The sequence below is a fragment of the Trachinotus anak genome, unplaced genomic scaffold, assembly GCF_046630095.1.
Source record: "Trachinotus anak isolate AG129_WGS33_773 ecotype Australia unplaced genomic scaffold, CSIRO_AGI_Tana_v1 ptg000008l, whole genome shotgun sequence".
NCBI classification, from domain to species: Eukaryota; Metazoa; Chordata; class Actinopteri; order Carangiformes; family Carangidae; genus Trachinotus; species Trachinotus anak.
The window spans coordinates 3314042-3341767 of record NW_027273859.1 but is presented as its reverse complement, the minus strand read 5'-3'; the positions used below and the strand labels follow the sequence as shown (position 1 = coordinate 3341767).

Genomic DNA, 27726 nt, shown 5'->3' with positions numbered 1-27726 from the left:
TATTTTTCACTCTTTTATTGTGTATATGTGCAAAAAAAAAAAAAAAAAAGCAGAAGAAAGTTAATAGGGCAGAAAATAAAGGTCGCTTTTCTGAGTTCATTTTGTATTGTAGCTGCCTGAAAAATCAATAACACACAAACCAGAAATTAGTCAAAACTGGTAAACTTAAAAGAATCTGGACACTCTCACTCCCTAAAAGGTGGCAGAATCAAAAAAAGAGAGAAAGCAAAAGATAAAAGATTACATATTTACACATAGCTCACAGCTCATTGCTCAAAGTAACCACATAAACATAAAAAATAACAAACTACGTCAAAGGAAAAAGAGATGAGGACGTTAAATTTTGCACATGGTTATTAAAAATAGCTGCTTTTTGTGATTTGTGATTGAACTCAGTGCTCAGTAGTTATTACTAAATTATACATGACTACTCAGATCTCATCGGTCATACCACACCGGTCATTGAGTTTGGCGTTCACTCTGATGTCAGCTACACACCTGAAAAGTTTCATGACTGTATCTTGAAAAGTTGTGATGCTCTCTCATGGTGTCAAAAACTGTCCGCAGACATTTAAACGCCTGCCACTCTCCTCTGTGGTAGTTCCTGCTGCAGCAGGTGTCTCCAGGACCACGTATTTGCCATGATGACACACACACACTTACAAGTTTTTCACGAGGTGAAAACAAAAGCAGCCAAATGCTGTTGAAAATGGAAAGTCATCATGCTAAGTAAATTCTAATGGCCTTAAAAAAATTTTTTCTATCAATACTTTCAGTATTAATAGGTTACCAACATTAAATATGGCATAATATGATTGGGTTTAACTTTGCCATATTTGAGGTTTCTGTCTCAAGTTCAACTATTCAAAACATACAAAACAACTCATAATCTGTTCAGCTCCTGTTTCCTTAGCCCTGTATTTGTTGTGTGTATCTATTGCTTCTCTGCTTTCAGAAACAGTTTTTGTCCCATCTGGTATTGAGGAATGTCTGGTGATTTCTTGGTTAAAGTCCCAGTAGAGAGCAGAAGATTCTCACTCAGTCTACAAATGCAATTTCCTGTGGGAGAAGCATCGAACCGGAGTCCAGGCCTACAGAATCAAAAGGGACAGGCAAGCAGACAGAGGAGGCAGAGAGTACATCAACAGACTTGATCACCTGTCTCATTGGTTACAAAATAAACCACTCACAAAGAATAGGAGGAACAGAGGAAGGAAGACGGGCTAAATTTTTACTCCAGTAAGACGTGTGCCAAGAAAACAGAGGTCAAACTGCTATTTATATGTACACAAATGTGTCAAAGCATTGTGTCCGTAAGAAGTCAGGATAATTTCCATCACTCACTGAAAACATCTAACACTGTATATCTGCACCACATCAGTGAAGTTAGGTTCCACGATGGTCATGTGTTGTGCAGTGGAGAAGATTGATGCCAGAGAGGGCTGAACACCTGATCAAGTATTTTTTGCTTTTATTCAGTCCAGTTTCCTGTCCCGACAGTGACGGATAATCCAAGACCCTCTGGTCCTAAAGCTGAATAGGTGGGGTTTACAGGCGAACCACTCAGCTCGTGGTCAGATCAGATTTTGGCGGCAGCTCCAGGGTCTCAGCAACTTCACCCAAGTCATCCAGCAGCTCTGTGAACGCCGGCCGTCTGAAGGACTCCACCTTGGATTGGAAAGATGACAGTGGCTCTGTGAAGATATACCTTTTTCTGGGAGTTATCCACAATATCAAATTAATGACATAAGGTAAGGTAACATGTCATATACACTGAGTTGCCAGTTTATTCCACCTGGTTAAAACTAATGCAGTCTATTCTATAGTAAATCCTTTTTTTCATAAAGTTTATAAAGGTCATTTATAATGGTCATTTTGTAGTTGAATTGTATAACATTATATTGCATGTTTTTCTGAGGTGAAATAAAGAACATAAATGAAACATCCTCTCTCTCTTTCTTTTAGTGGCTCACTTACTATCTCTTTGATGCTCATCCATCTCGTTTTATGTGCCTCCATTTAACTTAACTATCAAGCAAGATAAAACACTAATTAAACTACTTTTTAATACATAATTACTTTATGTCTAGTATTTTTTTCAGTTGTCCTCACACATTAAACATACCAGTCTTATAGCTTTTGATTTAAATTCGACTTTTTGTACAAGGCGAGAACAATGCTGTAATCTTGTTTTTGTGTTCATGTGTTTCCATGTAGCCTCTTATATCTACCTACCATACAGCAGCTGGCTGCTAACTCCAGGAGACGCTGAGGACAGTCGCTCACCAACTCCCTGAATGTTTCCACATCCAGCCCGTAGTCCTGAAACACATTTCCATTAACAGTCACTGCAGTATGGGCACACTATGGCACATTTTACCATGCATTGTGTCCTGAGTAACACTGTGTGCTACACTGTACACACTGTGTGTGTGTGTACCTGGGACAATGAACATTTGTGTCCCTTTCACAGCTTGTGATAAATTGGTAACAGCACATTTTAAGCTAACATATGCTGCTATTCACAAGCTGTTTCAAAGAACAGTATTCATGGCTCATACAAGTCAGTACTTTTACAATGAAGAACTGCTAAGTGCTAACATTTAATATTATTATGTCCTTAGAGGAGCCATTTGTAGGTTTTGCTGTTACTATAGCCAAACTTAGCACTGACTGCTTTTTATTTGCAAATTTACCAATAACTCCTTTAAATCCAGTAAAAGTCTGTTTTAAAGGAATAGTTCGACATTTTGAAGAAAGAGGCTTATTCCGTTTCTTGTTGAGACAATGATACCACTCAGGAAACAGCTAGTCTGGTTCTCTCCAAGTTTGAGAACCACATTTCTATGATATAGTCCACAGTTAGGGTCAATATCAGGTGAAATATAAAATATATTTACCTGATATATATATATGAAATATATACATATACATATACATATACATACATACATACATACATATATACATATACATATATATACACACACACACACACACACACACACACACACACATACATACATACATACATATATATATATATATATATATATATATATGTGTGTGTGTGTGTGTGTGTGTGTATATGTATGTATGTATGTATGTATATCAGGATCAGGTAATATATTATATTATATATAATATATTTTATCAGGTAAAATATAAAATATATTTCACCTGATATTAAGTTAATATCAGGTAAAATATATGAATCTAATACTAAGTGATATCTTCTGTGAGAGTGGGTTTCTTTTTGAGCTCTACCTGTGTTCTGGGTAGTATCTCTGGGTCAGCAGGAATCCTGGCCAGGATTTCACAGAGCACGATGCCAAAGGAGAAAACATCCACCTGGAACAAGAGAGAGATGAGATGCAATAATTTAGGCTGACAGACAGATTGGCTTGGAGTTTATAAACACTACTTAAGTCCAGCCTCTCACTTGTGATAATTTGCTATATTTCCTTCTCTCATATGATAGTAAATTGATAATCTTGGGGGTTTCAGACTATTGGTTGGAAAAACAAGCTTTGAAACACCACATGTGCATGTGTTCCCTGGAACAAAGTGAACATCCAGCTGCCAGACGAACAGTCTCTCTCTACTCTCTCCACTTATCAATAGGCTCAATAGGATCTGCTGTCAGCACCTTTCCAGCACACTAAACAATTCACCCACATCACATATGAAGAGAGTCAGTGCACAGCAAAGACTCAGTCAGGTTTGCCTGTGAGGTATAGGTTGCCTCCATCACCCTGACTGACTGATATCTGCTGCCACCATGGACGGGCTTGAGGAAACTGTATTTTTCACTGTTTTCTGACCAAACAATTAACAGTTTAATTGAGAAAATAATAAGTAGATTAATCATCATTAATTTCCCTACATTACATTTCCCTACATTATATTTCCTGCTTACATGACAATGAGCAAAGTAGTGAGTTAAACTCTACAGTAAATCTGTATCGAGCTGAAACAGGAGTGCGTATACTAAAAGCAGGAAGTTTATCCAGTGCCTTGCGGTCGTACGGCTCCCCTCGGAGCATCTCAGGCGCCATCCAAAAGGCTGAGCCCACAAGTGAGAGCTTCCTGGCAGGATCTTTCACTGGCAGCTCCACCACCTCCCTGGCCAGGCCAAAGTCAGTCACCAGGGCCTCCCGTCCCCGAGACGTCACCCGGATCAGGCAGTTCTGAAGAAACGCAAACAGCAGTTACAGGACAGGCATAAATGCAGCTGCAGGTTAATGCAACTGCAATGTAACATTTAGTCAGCAGATGGCAGTGTAAGGTCAACATGTGAAAAAGCAGGCAGCATCAACAGTCCCTTTTGTCCACTTTGCCTTTAATATTAAAACATCTTGATCTTTGAATGTGTTTCCATTGAGTGTGCATGTGTTCCCTGGAACAAAGTGAACATCCCACTGCCAGACAAACAGTCTCTCTCTTCATTCTCCCCACTTATCAATAGGCTCAATAGGATCTGCTGTCAGCACCTTTCCAGCACACTAAATAATTCACCCACACCACACGTGAAGAGAGTCAGTGACTCTTTTAGGTTTGCCTGTGAGGTATAGGTGGCCTCCATCAGCCTGACTGACTGATATCTGCTGCTTTGTTAAAAAGTTGATAATTTCTGTAGAAAAAGACAAATCATGGTTCAGTGAGTTTAGATGCTGAGAGCTGGAGGTGTGATGACAGTTGTGTAACAATGGTGGGTGGCCTGAAGTGTGTGTGAATGTCTAGTGTGTAACGTGTGTGTGTAATATTGATGCATGGGTATAAATCTGTATGTATAGGAAGAGCTTTGTTGGTGGCTGCAAAAAAACCAAATGTGTCTGTCTTTGCGTATCTACTATAAGTGAGTTTGTGTGTGTGTGTGTGTGTGTGTGTGTGCGTGTGTGACTGGGTGTGTGTATTGAAGTTAAATCTCTTAGCATCTGGCTCCCATTGCACAAGAGGCCTTTTCCATCCGGTAGCCTGTCATTACGAGGCTCTCCTGAGAAAAACTTCAGTCCCACACTTCACCCCTAAATTTAGCCCTGGCCCCTCACCTCTCTGCCAAGGAAAGTAACGGTTTGGGGAACAAAAATGGAAAGCTCTTATAGATACAAGGAGAAGAAGGCAAGCTTGTAAGCACTAATTAAAAGGGGCCTCAATTTTCCATAGCTTCAGCACAAGCTAATCTGTTACTGAGGCATATTCACAATGACTGCATCAGTTCAAGAGGCTCTGTCATTTGCCTTTTGGATGCCCTGAAACACTGACATCAGAAGTTTCACATGTCAAGACACCGGGCACAGTGAGGAACTTCACCCCGGTAAACTTTCTTTCAACAAATTTAAAGTTCAGGGTGGTGGCAGTTCTCAGGGTGGGGTTTGGATTACAATCACTTGCAACTATATGGAGTTTGTGACTTTGTCACACCACAATAAAGCCATGCCACAGACAAACAGGCTACTAGGAAATATGTAAAATTTGAAGTTTTAACTTTTTAATAAATGAAAACTTGGATTTTTTTTTTTTTATTTAATCTTTCTACCATTAAATGCAGTCGTTTTCATTAAAGCAGACTCTTATATCTTCTCGAACAGAGAGCTGAAGTCATGACATCATGTCTGGACGAGCCTCTGTCTCACCAGCTTCTGCCAGTCCAAAGTTGAGCACGGTGGAAATATAATGTTATTTTTCTGCAACAATAGTTGAGAGACCAGGTCTCTGGCCTGAGTTCCACCCAACACACATTTTTCCCAACAGCAGTAATGTGTGGGGTTTTTTGTACCAAATATATTTGCGTTTTATATATAATTCCAATTTAAACCAAATGGAGTGTTAAACTTTTTATTAACGCCATGAGAGAATTTATTCCTCAAAGTTCAGATAAAGATAGACTGTGATACACGCATCTCAAAACCAGAAATATTTGAGAGGAAAAAAGGCCAATGTCCAGGAACAAATAGTCATCTGGTTGAATCTTGTATATGTTGTAACTGTCCTTTGGTTCATTATGTTTGAGAAATGTATTGATAATAAAGAAATTACTCAAATAAAGAAAGAAGGCTTAATAACAATGCTTCCCAAACCAGATGAAGATCAGCTTCTAACAGATGACGGAGTTATCACAGTCTATAAAACACTTTTTTTGCCAGTGGTTTAACAAAAGACTTAAGTGAAATTATTGATAAAACTCAAACCAGTCTACTAAATATTAAATTCTTCTCCTCTTCTACACTTACACTACAACAAATACTATTAGCAATATCAATATGTTGGAGGGGATATAGTGAGAGACATGCTTCATTTACTCATATATTTTGACATTCTGCAAAAAAATAGACTTACATGAACAAAGAACAAACACATGTGCCTGAACATAATGTATTTCATATATTACACAAGAAATAAATATGTGTTGGACTTCTGACATCGCCGTTTTAATTAAATCATTTCTGGTCTTTTTTGTTTCTGTTTTTCTTTTCATTTTTAGACGATTATAACACTCTGCCTTTTACTAGGACCACGTACACGTTTGCACTCATCTGACTTTCCTATGCAACAACTCCAAAGCATTTGGTAGTTAAAGAGACTGCAAACAAACCACAGATTACAGTTGTGGGGAAAATATGTCTTGGGAGGAACTCAGGCCAAAGACCTAGTCTCTCTTACTACATGGTCTGTCAGCTGTGCTACCAGGGCTCTCAAATCCAGAGTGTGAGCTCAATCTCTTTCGCTTTCTTTATTGGGGTAGATAAGAGACAGGTAGGCATCTAAAGAGAGGTTGACTGGTTAGGCTACTAGCATGTACTCACCTACCACGCTACACAAAATAATTTTGTCAATTTACTTTGACTGTGGGATAAAGTTTTCCTTCTCTTTGGCCTTATAAATGTCAAGGTCTACTACATGCAGGAACTGTTAATGATAAGAGGTGAAGTTGCTTTGCATCCAGAAGTGATGTTTTATATCTGTCACTTATGTGGTCTGGTCTTTCACATACCTGTAAATCCAAATGGAGCCCATCAACCAGAAGAAGCCTCCGTTGAAATTAAAATTTTAAGACCAATTCTACAATAGAGATTAAAAGCCCTCTGTTCCAGAGTGTTTCAGAAAATGTGGCTGAGAACCAGTGTGTCACTATGCCTATGTGTGTTGGGCAGTTTATGTTACATATCAGTTAAAGTTTAACGTCTGCAATTATTACAAATCCCAAGAGGTATGGGCTCTGATGGTACACTTGAAGGTACATGCATGTTTTCAAGTTCTCAATCTGTCTTGGTGCGACACTATCAGCTACAGTGCATGCCCTGTGAGGTCTCTGTGGTGGCAGACTGGAGTAGCAGTTGTGACAGCAGATGATGATAAATGAGATGGAACTTTAATGATCCCTGTAGGACAGTGGACTTACACAGGGGACTGAGGGTCTCACCTTTGAGTTGAGGTCTCTGTGGTAAATGTTCTTGTAGTGCAGATAGATCATTCCTCTGCTTATGTCACAGGCCAGGTCCACCTTCTCTCTCCAGCACAGGGGAACATCTTTCCTGGCCAGAAGCTCCTCCAGACAGCCACCATTTACATACTGAAACAGCCAACAAACAGTGTCAAAATAAAAGACTCATCAATATGAAAAATTAATAAAAATAATTAAAAACAAGAAAGACTTTGAAATCGAGTAGTAATAAAGCATTAGTTAAGTTTTTTTTGTATATTATGTATTAACATGAAGTTACTGTAGATCAGATTATGATTATGTGTAATTTCTTCCCATGTACAGTCTCATTACTCTGAAGCAATGGCTAGCCCCACCTTTATGATAATATCTGAGATTCAAGATCACTGCAAATACTGCTGGACCAAGGTCAGTTGCATAATTAACACCTGACTCAAGTAGCTCAACATTTCATTGTCAATATCAGCTCCCATCAGTGTTATCTATAGTGTTTTTCCACACTTGTAACAAAGCCAGCCTGGGAACATACACAGTAACAAAGACTCCAGCAAAACAAGAAAGAAAACGGAAGGACTCACTTCTAAGATCGGATAGAGTTTATCTTCTTTGACGCAGATTCCCAGATATCTAGAATGAGAGGAAGCACAAGTGCTGCTTACATGCTTTTTTATCCACTTGATGATTTAAGTTGAGTTTCCCAAGAAAATAGCCTTGAATTAATTTCAATTAATTAAATGTTTTTTTGGTCATTTAAATTGCTTATGTATATGCTATATTTTCATTTTGTTTATCACTGACGATAATCATGACATCGATCCCCTCACAGAACATTTTATCAAATCAGAGACCCCTTGGTTAAGTTGAGCTAATAATCACTATATTTGAAACAAAATAAGATATGCTGATATGGTCCTTAATGAAAGAATAAGGCTAGTGATATTATTTAATTTTCTTGTTGTCAATAAATCCTATGAAAAGACCAAAACCAACAATGTCTCTTACAGTACTATTCTCTCTTGCGTTTGGCTCTTAACAACAAGTCTACTGGTTCCAACCAAAGACCAAAATCTTTAAAAAGTGATTGAAAATATTCAGTTTCATTTTTAAAAAGGCTCAGTAATTCCCTAAAACAGCTGGTCACTGTCGTTTTTATCTAACACGACTCAAATGACAGGAAGTAGTGCATTTGTTGGGGACTATTTCCAGTGGTGGATTAATCCACCTTTGATGTTCTTGGGAGAATTTCTGGCAGCAGGATCGTGCATATGGGATTGAGCCAAAATAAACTAGAGAATGAATGTTCATGGTAATAAAAGAACATGTCACCCAGTGCGACCGTGTGGCTCACTGTTTTAACAATGGAGCTTTGTGGCACAGAGAAATACGAAATATCAGACTGTGAATGCAACAATACTTGCTAGTAGGAGGCATTCACTGTTGGTTTTAGTCTTTTTATGGGTTTTGTTGACTATCCACAGACGTATAAACGTACTTAAAATGGTTAAATCAGCATTACAGTGGGTGTCTTAGGGACCACATTTTCCAAGATGATACACGCAGACTCACAAGCTGGTAACTAGCAATTTGGGAGTCCCTCTTCTGTTTGAGATTTTTCTAAATCAATTTATTTAGATTTTTCAGACGTGATTTTGTCGTTTGTTGATCACAGTTTATTTTTAAAGCTGATATTTTAAAGAAGAGCAATGAAGCAACCTCACATTGTCTTGAGGACAATGGCTTCAACAAACTTTTAATCTGACATTTCGTTTTGTTTGGTACCAGGTACATTAACAGTATGACCTCAGCAGCTACAAAAAGCTACACTCTGATAAACTTGCTGCCATGACCCTGCTATATGGCTAAGTTAAGACTGCTTAGACAAACATTATGTCTGCCTGGTTTCTCACCTTATGTAACTGCTGTAGATGACAGGACCTGTGTCAAATAGCACCAAGGTCTTATTTCATTTGTGCTGACTGTAGCTGCAGAAGGGCTGTTCTTCAGTCAGATTACAGGCTCCAAGCTAAATACAGTTGATAACACTCTTACTGGCAAGCTATTTGAGTTTTTAATACCAATTTCTGTTCTGAATTTTAAGGTTGCTTTAATCACCTTAAAAAAAAAAAACAATGGCTATAAAGGGGTCACTGGTGATAAACCTCGACTCTGCTGTTTCAGTTCTACAGAGCTTTTCAGTATTTTTCAGCACATTGTTTTGGTTTTATGAACCGTTTTCTGTTTGGGTTCAGCCTCACTGCTCTCATCCATGTCAGTTTCCTCCACATTGTTTTCACCAGAAAATCAGAAACCCACTATACACCACCTACTCAGCGTCAAACATCACGTATCAAGTTAGCAACTAACAAGTGAATATTGTGGAGTATTTACCCCATAAAGGGCCAGATATTTTTCTCAGGACTTGGTGGAGCCTAAGATACATGAAAGACTGATGAACCCAACTCCACATAGAGTAACTCCATAATGTCACTTTATGTCTGTTGTGTAAATAAGCAACGTTTGCTAATAGTTCTTTTTATGTAAGATAATTAGAATGTTGTGTCAGTATACTGAACCCTACGTGGTCCCTACATGCCCAAAAGAATTCATCACTACATTTTTTGCTCATCCCCGTATAATTTCTTCTAAATTTTTCCTACTATTTCAGGCAGTCTTGGTTTCTATTCATTTCCATGTGGCATAAAAATCAAATGGCAAACTTGCCAAAATCTGCGTCCTTTAAATGCCTTAAATACTGCTACTGTAGAGACAGACAGAGAGACTGAATGTGTCATGAGGGAAATGCTCAAGCAGCTCCTTTTGCTGTAGGAGAACTCAACCCATTAGACAAACCATGAAGGCTTCAGTAAGAGGTGGGACTTGAGCGGACTGTTACCTGACGATGTTGGGGTGGGAGAGTTTCTGCAGCAGGCTGATCTCTCGTACAATGCTGTCTTGGTCCACATCGTTTTTGTAGATCTTGACCACCATCACCTTCCGACTGGTGTTGTGCATCACCTGAAGGATATTGGTGTCCATGAGTAGCAGAGACAGTGGAAGTAGAAGTAGTAACAGCAGTTGGAGTTGTAGCTGTAGTAATGGGGGGGCTGGTAGAGATAAAGTGGAGATAGTGTGACAGGAGTTTTTCAAATAAATTCTGAAGGTGTAGGTAGGAAACTGATTTGTGTTTTTTTTTTTTTTAGAGAGCTGTACTACAGTGAAAACTGTACTTTCTCAATCTCTCTTTATTCAAAAACATCAAAGCTCTGACTTCCCCATTCACTCATCCATCCTGTGGCCTCTTTCTAGCTCATTTCATCATGACAAAGCCTAAATGTATGAAAATCTGCTCTTCCTGTTACACTGCTCCAGCACTTGTTTCACATTAGGAGTTATGTAAGGTCTCAGCTGGGGATGAGTATTGCGCCCCCATGGTCTCCAAAGCTGGTGGGCCAATCACAGAATGGCAAGAATGTCCCAATTAGTGGCTGGAACAAAGCAAGCTTTGACGGCAGTCACACGTAGGCTGGCAACAAGGCAAAGTGAGGAGAGGACAGAGGAAATACCTTATAGACTTTGGAGAAAAATCCGCTTCCGATTAGCTCAGCGGTAAAGTTTTCCCAGAACTCCAGTTTGCGGACGGCGGTGCGGAGCTTCTGCCAGCGGTCCACATGGTAGTACTTGTCTGAAGACTCACCATACAGGGTGGGGCTGGTGGGCTCCGACGACACATCCACATCACACATCCTGGAGATGTCCACTGGGAAAGTGGGGAAACATAATAATAATGACAATTGTTGTATAGCATAGCATATATATATATATATATATATATATATATATATAGAGAGAGAGAGAGAGAGAGAAAGAGAAAGAGAGAGAGAGAGAGAGAGATATTGGACCAACCTTTTAAATTGATGGGAAAATCGCTGACACTGACAGACAGAGTGGAAAATATTCCAAATTTAATCTGTTGAAGGGCTAACTGAACCAGAGCATCACGTATTAATGTGATTGACTTTCATTCACTCGCAGTTTAAGCTTATAGTCTTACAGGCATTGACCAGCACCAAGTTACAAACACTAATTCATATTTATATTCTATATCTACATTTATGTACAGGTATATACAGTGTCAGCCCAACAATATCTAAAATAATTTCACTACACAATGCTGCTAAACTGATCAACACAAAAAGATGATGACAACCAAAAGGACAATTTATGCATTTCACAGTATGAAAGCAATCCTGGATGAAAGCAAAGCTCACAAAAGGTCTAATTTCACTCTCCCACTTATTAGCTGATCAGATGAGAGAAAGTGCCTCCACTTTACAGAGTGAAACAAAGACGGTAAATAATGTCAGGAACTGAAAATAGAAGCAGGGCCGATGGATAACAGGGCTGGTCACTGAACACACACACACACACACAGACACACACACACACACACGCTGTTCAGAGTGGTCAAGTGAGATGTTTGTCCTCAACGGACATAATGTAGGTATAATTAACAATTATATGGCTGATACAAAACATACTGTAATATAACAGAGACGGATGGTAAATGTGCATTGAAGGTAGACTTCTGTATGGCCATGATCATGTTTGAAGTTATCTGTATAATACATTTCATTATTTCTCCTTTTTTAAATTCTTTTTTCCTGTTTGTTTCCTGTCTGCAGTGTGTTTTACTGCACACACATAATGCCAGTTAATGATATACAGTATATAGACTATGTACAGTATACTCACCGAACATAGGAAGCCTTTGTTAACTTAGATAACCACTCTTTACAATTATGGTGTCTGGAAAAGAGTCTCAGACTCTGGATGGGCTACAACAACAGAAGACTATGTCAGGTCCCACTCCAGCTAAGAACAGAAACCTGAGGCTGCAGTGGACACAGGCTCAACAAAACTGGACAGTTGAAGACTGGAAAAATGAAGCCTGGTCTGATGAATCTGGATTTCTGCTGCGGCAGCAGATGATAAGGTCAGAATTTGGTGTCAACAGCATGAATCCATGGATCTTATGTCAACAGTCCAGGCTGGTGGTGTGATGGTGTGGGGAAGTTTTGGCATACTTTAATACCAATCATGCAACATTTCAATGCCATAGCCTGCATCTCTTTATGGCCACAGTTAACCATCTTCTAATGGCTGCTTCCAGCATAACAATGCACCAAGTCTCAAACTGGTTTCATGAACATGACAATGAGTTCAGTGAACTTCAGCGACCTCCCCAGGCTCCAGACCTGAATCCAGGAGAACACTGTTGGGACGTGGTGGAACAGCAGATTGACAGCATGAATGTGCAGCTGACAAATCTGCAGAAATGATGTGCTGCAGTCATGTCAACATGAAGCAGAGGAAGGAAAGTTTACAACATCTTGTGCTAATATGGTGTTCCTAATAAAGTGCATGGTGCTTTGTGAGAAAGTATTAAGAAGAAAATCTGAATTGAATTTGTCAGCAGCTGATAACATAGATGGTTCACATGGATGATAACCAATGATGGTTCACAAGAAGCTACAGTACGCAGCTCAGCTCCAGCACAATCAACAAAAACCTTAGTTGACCAGAATTTATTCAAACTTAAATTTTTTTCTTCAAAGCTACAATATTCAAGTTCTGGAATCAAGCTTGTGCTTGTGTTGGTCTGGAAAGCAAACCTCTCTGCTCCTCCCACTATATGCCTTTCACAGCCCAGCCCTCCCTCTGTCTCATATAACGCAGGCATAGAGAGCTTGCTAGCCTGTGAGTAGCCACAGTGACTTCTTCTAGCAGCTAATACTGGCTTGAAACCTTGATGTGATAGGAGTAGTAGACCAGTACTGTGTTCACATATCGATTACCAGTCATGAGTTCCCGACCCTGATTTTAGTCTTTATGGTTTTGGAGGTTGAGACTTTCTAAAAAAAACTTTAGAAAGGAATATCATATGCAACCAGCAAGTTAACAGAGGCTTTTGACCGCACCTCTTCGCATTAAGATATGTTATGGAGTATATTTCAACTAAAAATATTTGAAAAAAGTTACATACTCTACTGCTTTCAATAATAGAAGTAGTTCACCCAACATTTTAGTCGTTAGTTTCTGCTTTATTGAGAATTGTTGTCATGACAGAGAGACAACAACACTAATTATCACCTATAATTACAATCAATAAAATATAATTTTTATAAAATTAGGTCTAAAACATTTGACAATTCAACCTGCTGACCTTTATGGAAGTGAAGCATGTGTCCACTTGCTGCATGATTGCACCAGAGGGAAAAGATGATGGAAAAATTGACACCCTGAGAGATATATAGAGTTCTAGGACTATAGGAATAGTAATAGGAATTACACTTAGACACACTTAGCTTAGTATAAACACCTAATTTTGCTCTGCTCAAAGGGTACCACAATGAGTGAGTGCATCTACATGTGTTTTAGTATCCTGGTTTTGACTCTTATCCAGTTTCGGGATATAGCGTGAAACACCTGCTTATTCCTCTCCATATACATAATTATAACAGAGTTCAGGTTTCTCATTGTATGCCTGCAGGTGTGTCTTGCTTTCATATGGTTCAGAAACGTGGATAAGTGTTAACATGCCATAATGTCAGAATGCTCCAGGTAGTATATCCAGGTTTCTCAAAACTGGGATAAGGTGTCGTTCAGGTTTCTGAAACTGGGATAAGCTGTTAACATGCACAAAACATAACCAGAATAGGATATTAGCATGCATGTAAATGCACTAGTTGTACAAAACCAAAATATAAAAGTGACACTTTGTGATTAAACAGGGACATTTGTGCTGGAAATATTTCTTTGCCAGGCCTGTAAGTTCCTGAAGTCTTCACTAGTTTTAGGGCAACTTCATGGTGGCAACAAGACAAGATGCCAGGCTGGAAGTTTCCCTCTGCTTCCAGTCTTTATGTTTAACTAAGCTGATTGCCAGCTATATTTCCCAAAATGGCCTTAAACACCCAACGTAAAACAGCATCCAATTCATGCAGGACAGGAGTAGGCCGGCATTCAATAATAATAACAATTAGTAAACAAAAAATAATTCTGAACACTCAGTCCCCAAAACACTGTAGGATCCCAGACCCCAAAGGGACTCTTATATCATAATCATTCAGCAACTAAGAGATGTCAATCTGGCAAACTGGACAAATCAACACAAAGTAAACTGTAATCCTGCCTGGCATCATCAATTCAAATAGGAGAATATATTTTCACAGGGAGAGATCCAGAACAGATGCTGAGCAAACTGCCATTATTTCATTGTTTGCATTGTGGCTGAGTGTAAAGAGCAGTGTTGTAAAAACTTCAGTCACCACAGCAAAGCTGGCTCTCTGTTCCTGATAGACCGGGTATTCCTGACCTAATTTCAGCCACAGAGGACGGGTGTGACAACACTGAAGGTCAGAGTTTGTTTTTCCCATGACAACAGCCTCTCTCGTCTTTGCAGTGACGCTGGTGGAAAGCACACGCTGACACGCAAACACAATTGGTAGGGTTTCTACAATCAAACTGGGGGAATCAACCCCGGCTATTCAGGCTGCTTTTGTTCATTCGGCTCTGGATCACTGCACTTTCAGCTCCAGCACTGTCAGAGAGAAAAGGTTACAGTGCAGCCCTATCATCTAGCTGTTACTCGCTCTGTCTCACTACTGTCCTCCACCGCTCCTTCCTTCCTCATGTCATGACCCTAAACACTTACATTACCTGCATTTTTACGTTATAATGTACAACACAGACACTAGGAGCGTAAGGAGGCCACTAAAATTTAACTGGAAAAAACATCAAGAACATACACTGCAGGTTTATTTTGATGGTTTACATGAGTTTCTGTTATGCAAATGAAAAAGGCAAGTTATACCTCACACAAACCACCAGAGGTTTTACACAGAACACACTTGACAGGCTTTGTCCTATTTTGGATTCGACTGATGAGGATCTTTTTTTCTCTCCCCATCAAAACCTTGTCCTTCCTTGTACCAACCATGCTGTTTTTCTTTGGCATGCTTGAGGGTGTGTGTCAACAAAACACAACAGAATGCATTATTCAGTAGAAACTATAGTGCCCAGCTGCTTTATGTTTATTTTAAATGAAACTATATATCTGTGACCAATATTTTAACATTAGCTGCTTCAGTAAGAACAAATGGACATGTGGCTGAGTGCCCCAGAAAGTACAGAGACAGGACAAACGTACTGTCAGTTTTAGTGAGCTGCCCATGGAGTCACTTACTGAACATAAGTCCAATATTCACTCTCCTGTTGATCAACAGAGGAGAGCTGAGAGACTGAACAAAATCAGTAAAGTTGCAGGCCGTACCACCAAAACAATGAGGTAAAAGACACTAAAACTCTCCATACAGGTGATGGGAAACACAGAGTTGGGTGACAATTCTCTGTGTGGTTATCATTACGAGTGACTCCTTTTCACAAAAAACAGCCATTTCAATTCATTGTTAATATGTTAAACCATCTAAAATCAGGAGTGACATAATTTCTCCTTCTCATCTGTATCTCGCATCAATATTCTGCAATAATGTCGCTGCACTGACAGAATTTTTCACATCTTTTTTTGTTTTCACCGTTGCTGCTGAAGATAGACACACTCTGCACTTTGTGTCTCTCCTCCTTTCTCACTCTCCATTTCTGTATTCCTCACACCGTTTCCCACTTTGTCTGCTTTTCTTGGCTGGTGTGCTGTCAGCTCTCCTGAGACGTGATTCTTTACCGGCCCAATCTTTGTGTGTTTTCACACTCAGGATTTGAAAGTTACACAAACAACACGCAGGAAATACTGTAGTGAAAGGCACTTATCACAACCCACTGTGAGTTTGACCTACGTCTGAAAACACAGCGAGTCAACAGGAATATCAGGGCTGGCCATCACCGCGCTGACGTCCGCTCAGCTGATAAGGAATGACGCCCATGAACGCTTCACTGAAAAAAATCAGTTCACACAGAAGTGAGATTTCTCAGCACAAGGATTCTCTCTGAAGAAGTCCCAAAAGATCATACATGCATGTGATATTAGCTCAAAGCAGAGGCTATGTATATATATATATATATATATATATATATATATATATATATATGTGTGTGTGTGTGTGTGTGTGTGTGTGTGTGTGTGTGTGTGTGTGTGTGTTTGTGTGAGTGTGTGTGTTTGTGAACCAAAGACTTCTGAGCAACCCTGTTACCTTCAGCTTATGTCAGGGTGGTGACTCACTCATGAGTTCACACACAAGGACGTGCACTGCCTGAGACCCCATAAAATATCCAAGCACACACACAGAGACACACACAAATATGGATAATTTCTAGTTGCACTCCATAGCAAAACTGGAAATTAATTAATGCCAACGAAGTCTTGAATTCAGATTTTAGGTGAATAACAGCATCCTCTGTGCCCCAGTGACTTCAGGCATAAAATATATAGACAGCCAAGGCAATTGCACCATAGCAGACCACTGATCTACCTTTAACAGCCTCTAGTCCTGACATTTTTGGCTGTGGCCGCATGCATTAAAGCTGAGCTCTTAAACCGGCCTGTGCCAAGCCACAGTAGCTGTCAGTTGCCTCATGGATTTTGCTAAGCAAGGAGATGTTGGCCTCAGAGCCACAGCAGCCTCAGAGCTCGGCCTTCGTCTGCAGGTTTTTGAAGGCAGAGATGGGTTCGATTACTTTTGAGTTATATCACTGTCTGACAAGGCAAAGATAAAGAAAATGAAGATTTGGGATGTAAACTTTAAATACAGCTCAGTGTGTAGGATTCAGAGGGGTCTATTGGCTGAAATGGAATGTTATTCATAATTATGTTTTAATAGTGTATAAGCACTTGAAACATTCTGTTTTCATTAGCTTAGAGCGAGCCCTTCCAATCTACACAGGGAGCAGGTCCTCTCCCACGAAGTCTGCCATGTTGGACCGCCATGTTTCTACAGTAGCCAAGAATGGGGAAACCAAACACTGAATGTAGAGAGGGCCTTTCCCATTTTTTCATTACCTGAAGGCCACAGCAGGTTCTCCTATGTGCAATCTGCACCCTCACTGCTAGATGCCACTAAATCCCACACACTGCTCTTTTAAAGTGGTTCACACCTCAGCACATCTCCATGTCATAAGCATAGTGAGCATATTAACGCTACAGTACAACTGTGTTTGCTTTCCTCGTTCATAGTATTTTCTGCAACTTATCAGGTGAGTACACCTGAGAGTAGACTTGGCTTCCTGTTTACACTGGCTTGCGTATGCCCGGTGGCCATGAATGGTCCTATATGTATGCATTTGCAGGTGTGTTAATATGGACGCATTACTGATACGGAGCTAAAACACTTGTCTGGACGGAAATCATTTTCATTTTAAAACAAGAACATAGTAGTGTGGACGTAGCCTAAGTGGTTAGCTAGCTATCAGACCAGTGGTTCTCAATTGCTGTCCTTTTAGTATGCCGTGGAATTTTAGCACAATCAAATAATTTTGCATTTACCTAACATGTCCTCCATCCACTCCATCCATCCCAGGCTTTGCATAATGTATTTTTGTTTGGTGGTTTGCTTAGAGCATTTGACTACTCAAAAGCCTTAACGTTTGTAAATGAGCCCCACCCCAGTTAAAAATACCTCTGTCAATGTGCCTTCCTGAAATGCATTGACAGTGGGGGTTGTGCAACAGCTTCAACAGGCTACGTATCAATGACACACGACACACATACTAGACCTACATGCTGATGTCATCCAGAGATCGTACTGCAGTACTAATTTGGGCAACAGCTTTAAAAATAGCATGTTCGGCAGCAATAAATGTTTGGTGGTATGAGCCTGAGGCAGTGTCCTGCAGAATGTGCAGGGATCCATGGGAAGTACTACCACAGATCAATCACTTTAAATCTATTTCCAACTAATGCAATATTGACTTGGTCTTGTAAACAGTATGTAATGGATGGTAATGGCAATAATGGTATGATAACTCCAGTATAATATGCACAGTGTTCCTGTGCTTCCACAGAACTCCAGTCAGGTTAATGTTCTATAATTTAGAGGTGAAAGCAAAACTTCATTAACGAAGCATGACACAGCACCACGGGTAATGATATCACTGCTCAGCATGACTGACTTACTGTATATGGCTGAAGTGTATACTGTCAGAAAGACTGCTGCTACAATAACCAGTGAACCACTAGGTCATACTTTAACAAGCCTCCAGGAAAGTCATCTAAAATCAGCATTTCAGTATAATAAAATTAAATATGTAGTCTGTAAGTGTCTTAACAGCAACCACAAAACTGTTTCAAGCCTGTGTGTTACCTGTACTTGATCATTTAGCCAGTGTTTCTTTTTATATATAAATGAGTGCAAAATAATGCTGTTAGATATTTTTGGATGCGCACAAACATGCATCAGCTTTGGCTATAGAGAAGGGAACAGTGTTTGCTGAAAGATATGTGTATCTCAGTTATGGAATGTATGTCATACAGAAGACAACAGGCTGATGAAAAAGATAACCATTTGGGATAAACAAATAAAATAAATAAAATAAAATAAATTCAAATTGATATCAAAAGAAGTGAGCACTTTGTTCAACACCAATACTTGAACATTTTGGGAAATATGCTTATTTGCATTTTTGTCAAGAGTTAGGCCACTGATACACACAGGTCAATTACACTGTTGCTGATGTTGAGATCATGGCTATGAGAATGGTGTTAATTTGGGAGGATGTGCTCAACTAGCACTCTCAAGGAACGCGGGACACACGAGGCAGCAATGATGCACATGCAAATCGTGATTAAAAGTAATCACATCACTGTGTGTATGGTCAGTATGAAGCTGTTAGCCTGTTAGTAGCTTAGCTTAAAGACTGGAAATAGCTGAACACAAGAGATAACTTATTAGTTAGTTAGTGAGATTTGCTGGAAGGTGGACTTGGTTACATTTGGACAGCTGTCTTCAGTCTTACCAGCTGCTCGCACTAACTCCACTTTGCTTCCTGCTGTCGTTATTGCTGGGAACCATGTTTCGTCTGATCAAAACATAAATACATTGTTTATGACACATTTACAAAGACTGATTTGGCTATTTACGTACGAAACATTTAATTTAGTCTGGTAGATGAGGGCAAAAGAAAATTTAATCAGGATAAAAAAGTAGGATTTTAGTAAGTGCACGATTCATTTGAAATTTCATAGTTTTTAAATGTTATTCAAACTTCAAAATGAAGAATTTGTTGATAAGGCTTCACATTATACTTGTGGCACATGGATTTCACTCAAACTGTCAACGGAAGACATGGATACAGATTTTGCCTAATATTTAGAGCAGAGGTTGAGTATAGTCTGACCCAGCAGAGATTTCTGGAGTCTGATAGCGTGCAGTTTGTGTGTAGACTGAGGCTGGACCTGGGCCTGCTGCTCTAAACCGCTGCAGTCCAAGCTTAACAGAGCTAACGAACAGGGAACATCTTCAGCATCATGCAGATGGATAGAATTTCTATCCAGAGGCAAGATTTGGCCTGAGCAAATCTATCTAATGTGAAATGACAAAATCTGTTTTTTGCAAATTTGTTGTTTGCTTGGAGGTCTTTCCTTGGAACAATCTCTTGTCACTGAAGACATGATACAGGATACATGTCTTCTTCTGTTTCTTCCGCTCCACTGACCTCACAGACTATTGTCATTTACCTTTCTCAAGCTCAGGTTACACTGTTTTTTCTAACCTGTGAAGTATTTCTGTGGTCAACTCATTCGCCACATGAGCTAATTCACACTGCCTGTTTTCTTTTGGCTCTTTATGCTGGAACATCCAAGTCTCAAACTAAACAAACAGGATAATTCAGAGAACAGATAGTAAACACTCATTACAGGTTTGATTGCACAACACCTACGTCATAACCATCATGAAGATGGAAACGCTCTCAGAAACAGCAGAAAGCTGTTATTACAGTCATGTTTGTAATGTGCTCCGCCCTGCGGTACACCACCTAATACCATGGGGAAGTGGTAATGTGGTTATTGTTGCAGTCCCAGCACCAAGTTCCAAGGAAGAAGAACAGTTATGGATACACTGACCTGGGTAATCTGTTGGAAGAGCTGTGCTAGGGGACTGAACAAGTCCCTTTTGGAAACAGTCATATTAAGTGACTTCAATCTTTCCTTTTTCCAAATGCATGCAGGCCATCTGGGAGTGGAGAGTCTAGGCATGGCATCCAAACAAGCAGTGCAAATTTTATTCCACAACAGAATGTTGCCCTGACGCTTCTTTGAAACATTGGCAGAGAACTGACTCTAAATTTTTTCTGCAAGGAAAAATTCTGTTTGAAAACAATATGCCACTTGTAGAGATGGGCAAGTGGGCTGGAGACACTGTGTTGGAGGTCAAACAAAATGTGCAAACAGCACATTGTATCTGCAATGTATCTCTACAATGTATGTCCCTTTCTACCGCTTCCCACCACCACTTCCACCCCGACACTGACCTCATTCAATAGTCGAGCCAACCCGCAATGTTTGTAGGAAAAATGTGGATGGATAACCTGAATGCAGCATTTGAAGCATGGAAAAGTTGACACCAAATAGCAGGCAGTAGAGTAGCAACCGCAGCTAAGTATTATTATCTTTATCCTTTCAGTAACAAGTCCCCTTTTCGGCAGCAGCAGCAACAGTCTGACATCTGCAGCACATGTTCAGGGTAGTTTGTTCATCGTCAGACAAAAGAGCTAAAATACTCACTCAGTAAGAAACTCAGCATATCCTCAGCCTTTTACTATAAATTATTTCTAGTGTTTCTTTTCTATTCGTGTGATCACATTGTTTACATTCCATATTAAATATCACTGTAAGCACTTAATTCATGGTTCTGATGATGTTGCTTATAATTAGTTAGCCGGATAAGTAAACCCAAAGTTGCCTGAACCTGCTTCATAGTAATAGGTTAGCCAGGATGGCCATTGATCGGTTGTTTTAAACCAGATAATGAAAAAATATCCTGGGCATGTGGAACAGGAGGGGTAGAGGAAGGGGAGATTGTACACTAGTTATTTATCTCAGATGGTGTTGTCTCAGGTAAATAAAAAGATGAAAATAAAATTAGTATTACCACAGTATGCCTCCACCACTCAGACTAGTTTAAGGTCACATCCCTGATGTATCCAGAATCATAGAAAATATTGACCATTTGTGTGAAATGCAGTCATAATTGCTGTGTGAAGTCTTGAGTAACCTTTGATCACCAAAATCTAATCGGTTCATCCTTGAGCCCAAGTGGACATTTGTGCTAGGAAAAATCCCTCAAAGCATTACTGAGATGACGCATTCACAAGGCCAAAACCGTGTTTTGTAAGGTTATCGTGACCTTGACCTTTGACCACCAAAATCGAATTTGTTCATCTTTTAGTCCTAATGAATGTTTGTGCCAAATATGAAGAGGCGTTACTGAGACATCCGATCACAAGAATGGGATGGACAGACGGACAGACGTATTTGTGGACATACGGGCAACCAAAAAAACATAAAAAAACATTGTCGGCACAGAGGTATAACAATATTAAATGGGTTGCCAGACATACTTAAGTGGCCATTAATATACCTGGGCAGCCCACCCAAATAAACTCTATGTGTGGGAAACACTGCCCTGGAAGCAGTACAAACTATATCTGGCAGGTGATAGAATACAGCGTCACACCGGAGGTAAGTGGTACACTGATTGGTCAGAAGTTGAATGTCCTGCCCGTCTGATGACCTGGACAATCGCTCATCCTCAGAGAGAAGGGCAAGGGCTGAGGGTATATCAGAAAGCAAAAGGCTAGAGGGAAAGCTAACAAGTGGGTCTGGAGCTCTGATTGTGGGTGACTTTGCTATAAAAGATGTGAGAAGCATATGCAACAAAAATGCCAAATTACTCTTTTTCCCAAGGATATGGTCTGTGACATGAATCCCGCATATTGCGGCCGCACATCCAACCGTGAAAAAGATCATTGTGCACAAAGGAACAAATAATGTTGTGAAGCAGGTGTCTGAGATACTCTCTGAACACTGAGTTGTTTATCAGTGGCCCTTTACCACCAGTTAGAAGAGGAGCCAAGACATATAGCAGATTGTTGGCATTAAATACATGACATTCAAATGCATGTACTGCCCACTCAGTTCACTTTATTGACAATTTCTTTTCCAGGATAAGCCAGTGCCCCGTGCGCCAGAAGCTTCCTCAATTCCCATCTTCATAAGAAACAGAAAAAGTGGACTAAGCAGGCAGCACTCAACATGTTTTGTGAACACATCAACCCTAATACCTGTTCATTCCTTAGATAAACCTCAGATGGTTCTAAGCCGTTCCAACATTTTAAAGTTAGCTGCCTTTAACATCTGATAATCACTTGCCAACAAAGCACTTTTAGTTTTATCTCTCCATACCAGTAATATTTTATGTTATTAACTGAAACATGGTTACAACACAACTCAAATTCCATTGATGAATTTTCTGAAATGATGTCAATCATTTCTACAGATTGTAACACTTTTATTATAACTGGTGATTGTAATATTCACATTGAACTTATTGTTTTGTTTGATATGTTTGATCTGGTATGGCATGTAACTGGCCCAACTCATGTTCGAGTCACACACTGGACTTGGTTGTCAGCAAGGGTCTCAGTATTCCTACTGTGAATGTAACTGACTTGGCTCTCTCTGATCATTTATGTGTTTTCTTTGATTGGCACGTCACTCCAATCACCCAGACCAGATCCAAAACTGCCAATAAGAGGTACATTAATGAGAATACCAGCACTCTGTTTAAGGAAGCAATAAATATGACACCAAGTATAACAGCAGAGTCTGGGGACAACCATCTTAGTTTTAATCTAAAATTCTAACGGTCCTTGATGCTATTACACCAGGTTAAACTGACCTCTGGTAAACATAGCACCATGGAGAAATGTCACAGCAGTAGCAAATCAAAAGAGAGAATGCAAAAAGGCTGAGTGTAAAACTAAGCTTCAAATTCACTATGCCATTTTTAAAGAGAGGCTCCATATATATAACTCCATATAACAATCTTACTTGGGAATATTAACAACACTCATGCTCTATTTGCCACTGTGGATAGATTAACAAATCCCCCAACACAGTTACCTCAGGAGTTTATATCAGCTAAAAATTGTAATGAGTTTGCTTCTTTTTTCCGTCAGAAAATCAAAAACATTAGAGTAAGCATTAGCTCCACCCATTCGAGCAGTGACTCCATAAAACCAATGCCAACACTAAGAAAAAAATACAGTCTCTATGGCTGAATTTACTGCCATTGACTTGAAGAAATTGTGCTGCATCTGAAGCCATCTACTTGCTGCCTCTACCCTTCAGTGTTTTTAGCTCTTCAGAAATCCAAACTTTTACATATTGTGAATGGCTCATGAAACTTGCTCATGGATGTTTAACCTGTCAAAAGTCTGTGAGCACACACATACTGGACACATCCGCATTTGTTTTTCTGCCTCAGCTTGTGAGGTAAGATTACAAGACTGAAAATGAATGCACAAACCTGCAAAAAGGATCTGTAGACAGATACCTAAATATACAAGATTACAAAATTAAGATTATAGATCTTACCTTACCTTTTTGAATGATATAATATTCCATAGCCCTCATTAAGGGACAGAGATGAGCAGCACAGATGGCTCGCTAAAAACTGCTTTCAAAGACAGCCTACACAGCCAGTGAACCTTGTAGCTAAGTAACCAAGCTTCCCAGGCATGTAGCGTGTATAGTAACAGAGTGAAGGTAAATAGAAAGTCACTAAATTAGACCAGTGCTCATTACAATGCAACCAGCTCCCCACAGAGCAAAACTGTACTTTCAGGAAAAGATACTTTTAACCTCATGTAATTTACACATACTTGACATTACTTACTATTACATCCATATACTTTGATTTACTTAATTCGACACAGGCTAAAAGGCTACAGATATAATATGGATATATCTGGATCATTTCACATAATAAATAAAAAGCACACAAGCCAGTGGTCACTAGAAACAATCCTCCATTTAGATGTGGTTCTCGATATCAAATGGAAACTGTCATATACAGGTGTTTGTTTTGGACTGGGACCAGCGTAATCTGATGCTTTTTGTACCTCTGCTCTGGTCGTATTTCTAAATCACGCACCAAGAGAGAACAATCCACAGAGCTCAGGAAAACTGGTGTATGATCTGTGCGTTTACTGTGTATATGGAGCTCAGCAGCTAAGATTAGCTGGTTAATACAGTGTTACTTCAGCAGCATTTTGAATCGAGAGAGTAAAAACACATGAAGTCTGTCTCTGAACAGAAGCTAGTGAACACTGCTAACACTGCCTCCACAATTTGATGCTCACGAGCCCACCCAGCTAGTTAGCCAGCTACCTGCTACCTAGGTAGCATGAGTGGTCTTTTTGAGCTAAGGCTACAAATTGTTAGTTCATCTGTATTTTACAAAGTTTATTCATATGATTACATATGTCATCACGTCTCTTTTATTTATGAATTGAACACTGGGATTCCATATTTATCTGATACTTGAAAATACATGACAGTGCAAGTGCTGTGATGGATGTGAGACACTGACATAAAGCAGTGCAGCACTGCACACATAGATCAAGTCAGCTGACAAAGTTTTGGTTTCTCAGTTGAGTGTCAGATTACTTTTGAGTGAGTATACAGATAAAAATCATCAAAATCACTTCTGCCTGGAAGATACATGATTTATGAATGCATTTACTGCAAGAAATGCAATGTTAGCACCATGAAGAAGAGTTTTCAATTCAAAAAGTATTTAAATCTCTCAGTACTTACTCCATTGGTTTAATAAGCTATTCATATGCATCTTGTGGATGATGGAACAAACTCAAGAGGTCTCTGTGAAGAAACTGAGGAGGAACCACATACATGCAACAACACATAAGCAAAACCACAGACACAGTACAACACATAACTGTCAAGCAAAGCAACACTGAAACATGGAGACTGACTGGCAGACACAAGACAATGTTTATCCTTGATTTCAAATGTGTCACATATTAGTTTATTTCCTGGTGACAATATTAATGCTTTGGAAAAGATGTTGGATTGGAGATACTGTAGCTGCCACCTGTTTTTAAGATTGATTGCAATTGCAATTGCAATAAGATTTTACAGCAGAAAAAACAACTCTGAGTAGTGGTCCCTCAGTAGTTACTACAAACTTACCTATTTTGATAAAGGCCCCTTTACAGGACAGGACCTAGATAAACGTGGGGCAAATTGCAGGAGCCATACTATAAAGAGCCTTTACAATGCCAGTATTAAATTGGGTTTTAGTTGTGCATTACCAAACAAATCAGTTTCCACACAAACAACCTTCTGGGCCGCTGGGGGTCAGAATATGTTTTTCTGCCTGTCATCATCCCTTTAATCAGTTGGGAACCTCTAAGATTTATGGTAGGACCCCTAAAAGGCACTGACGGGGTTCGACAGCATTGTATCAAATCTGAATGCAGTTCCATATCCGCTTATCAAAACCAAATCCTTTCACATCCCTGTGCAAATCTGTTTAAATAATGTTTGGCAGAGACATGTGGATGTATGGTGAGACATCTGTTAGTTGAAATATGTGTTGTTTTTATTTCACTCAAAGAGCTAACAAGACAAAAGTCCTATTATTGTCTTATTTTAATTACTAGGGAACCACCCCCTCCACCTCTTCACTCACTCACTCTCTTTCTGTCCTTCTCTCTCACCCCATGAGTCAGGCTCTGTTCAAGGTTTCTACCCACTGAAAGGGAATTTTCCTTTGCCACTGTTACCATGTGCTCGTTCATGGAGGAATGTTGGGTCTCAGTGAATGACATTATAAAGAGTATGCTCTTTTTCAGTGCCCTGAGATAATTTATGATTTAGCCCTAAAGTTGATTTGACATTGTGATGGAGTGTGGTTCCTTTCCTTATTTTGTCACTGCTCTGGGACATTAATTAAATCTGTCCTCAGGTCCCCTGCAGGTCACAAAATGTGTCTCTGTAACACCAACACTAGGCTGAGGCCAGGCCCTCCTCCTTCTCAATGATATAAGTCAATATATCAAATATCCCACAGATATTACATTTTGCAGTTGTTTCATTGACTTTGGAACTTTAAGTCAGTCCACCAGTCTTTTTTTTCTTTGCTTATGCTTGTAGCATCAGAGAGAGAGAGAGGCAAAATAACCAAACAGAGAATGTGAATGGAGGTTTTGATGAGGGATTCACTGGCTGCAGAGCTTAAGGAAAACAGGTATTTTACCAGCTTGGAACCGGATCCAAAATTGCACCAGCTATGAGAACCCACTCTTACCTAAGAGGTCTCAGTTCTTATGTTGGGAACCACTGCAAGGTAACCACAGACATATTCTAGTTAATAGTAAGCTGGTACAGACCCCACTGAGGTTTTTGTACCTGGAGTTCTAATATTTCTGGCATATTTCTAATTGTATTACCTAATTAATTAATTAAATAATAATTTAACATACTTGATGGTAGATTAACATTGCCCTTCTGTGGAATAACAGGCCAATCTCTGAGCATACTTGATATGCGGCCCTCATTTGAACATGATATCTGTCTATATTATTGTTGCTTTCTTGTTTAGTTTTGTAGCAGACAGTTTTAAACTTTCTACAAACACAGAAGACAACAAAGCCTAGCAATAGTCTACTTACATGGCTTCTGCCCCAGCGTAGTTGTGGGTAAAAACACAGCTCAGTTTTATATTCTTGATGAAGTATTACGCCTCATATATCCGTTCTAGTTTGTTGTTCGTGCAGGAAATCCCGGTTGTTCTAACACTTTTGCTGTCACAGCTAACGCGTCTCCTGCAGCGCCCCGGCGGTGCGTTCAGTTTCCTGCAGCTCACTTCGCTGTGGTTGAGGTGATGAAACAAGCTTCGCAACTGCAAATGCATGTTTTATGGGTTGTCTTAGAAACCAGCTTCACCAGCGCGTCGGTGAATTTTAACTCCACCCACGGGGAGAGTGGGTCGGCCGGAGCGCAGCAGCGGGCAGGCAGCCTGTAGTCTGTGGCTGCTTCTCATTACCTCATTTCACGTATCTGTATGGAGGACCACAAGTGTCATGGAAATACTAATAAAACATTTTATTGTTGTCTAGTAAAAATAGGCATTAATACTTTTTTTTTTTTTTTTACAAAATAATGTATTAATTGCAAAACAATTATACTGAATTATAAAGCAGTTAATTATTTGATATTTGAATGGGTAATGATCCTCAAATAGGTC

The 27726-nt window shown here is 39.6% G+C and overlaps 1 protein-coding gene across 3 annotated transcripts; it reads right to left on the bottom strand.

The window, feature by feature from the left end:
- LOC139623592 (dual specificity testis-specific protein kinase 1) lies at positions 1-27505 on the bottom strand. 3 transcript variants are annotated; one of them, XM_071481917.1, is made up of 11 exons: positions 27152-27505; positions 26788-26819; positions 25275-25348; positions 11008-11201; positions 10338-10459; positions 8023-8071; positions 7424-7573; positions 4017-4190; positions 3268-3351; positions 2236-2322; positions 1-1668 (listed from the first exon to the last, which is right to left on the bottom strand). In XM_071481917.1, exons 3-11 carry the CDS (start codon positions 25303-25305, stop codon positions 1564-1566), a joined length of 996 nt encoding a protein of 331 aa, XP_071338018.1. In that variant the 5' UTR covers positions 25306-25348; positions 26788-26819; positions 27152-27505; the 3' UTR covers positions 1-1563. The 3 variants fall into 3 exon arrangements, with proteins under 3 accessions (XP_071338018.1, XP_071338017.1, XP_071338019.1); XM_071481916.1 differs by lacking the exon at positions 26788-26819; XM_071481918.1 differs by lacking the exons at positions 25275-25348; positions 26788-26819 and having other exon boundaries at positions 27152-27504.
- Between the last annotated feature and the right edge of the window lie 221 nt (positions 27506-27726).

Excerpts from the sequence above, each read along its gene's own strand:
- LOC139623592 (XM_071481917.1), bottom strand. The coding sequence starts at position 25,305 with ATGCATATGAATAGCTTATTAAACCAATGGA. Across the intron at positions 10,460-11,007 it reads TTTTCTCCAAAGTCTATAAG|GTGATGCACAACACCAGTCG; the intron begins GTATTTCCTCTG and ends AATATCCTTCAG. Across the intron at positions 4,191-7,423 it reads ACAGAGACCTCAACTCAAAG|AACTGCCTGATCCGGGTGAC; the intron begins GTGAGACCCTCA and ends GCGTTTCTTCAG.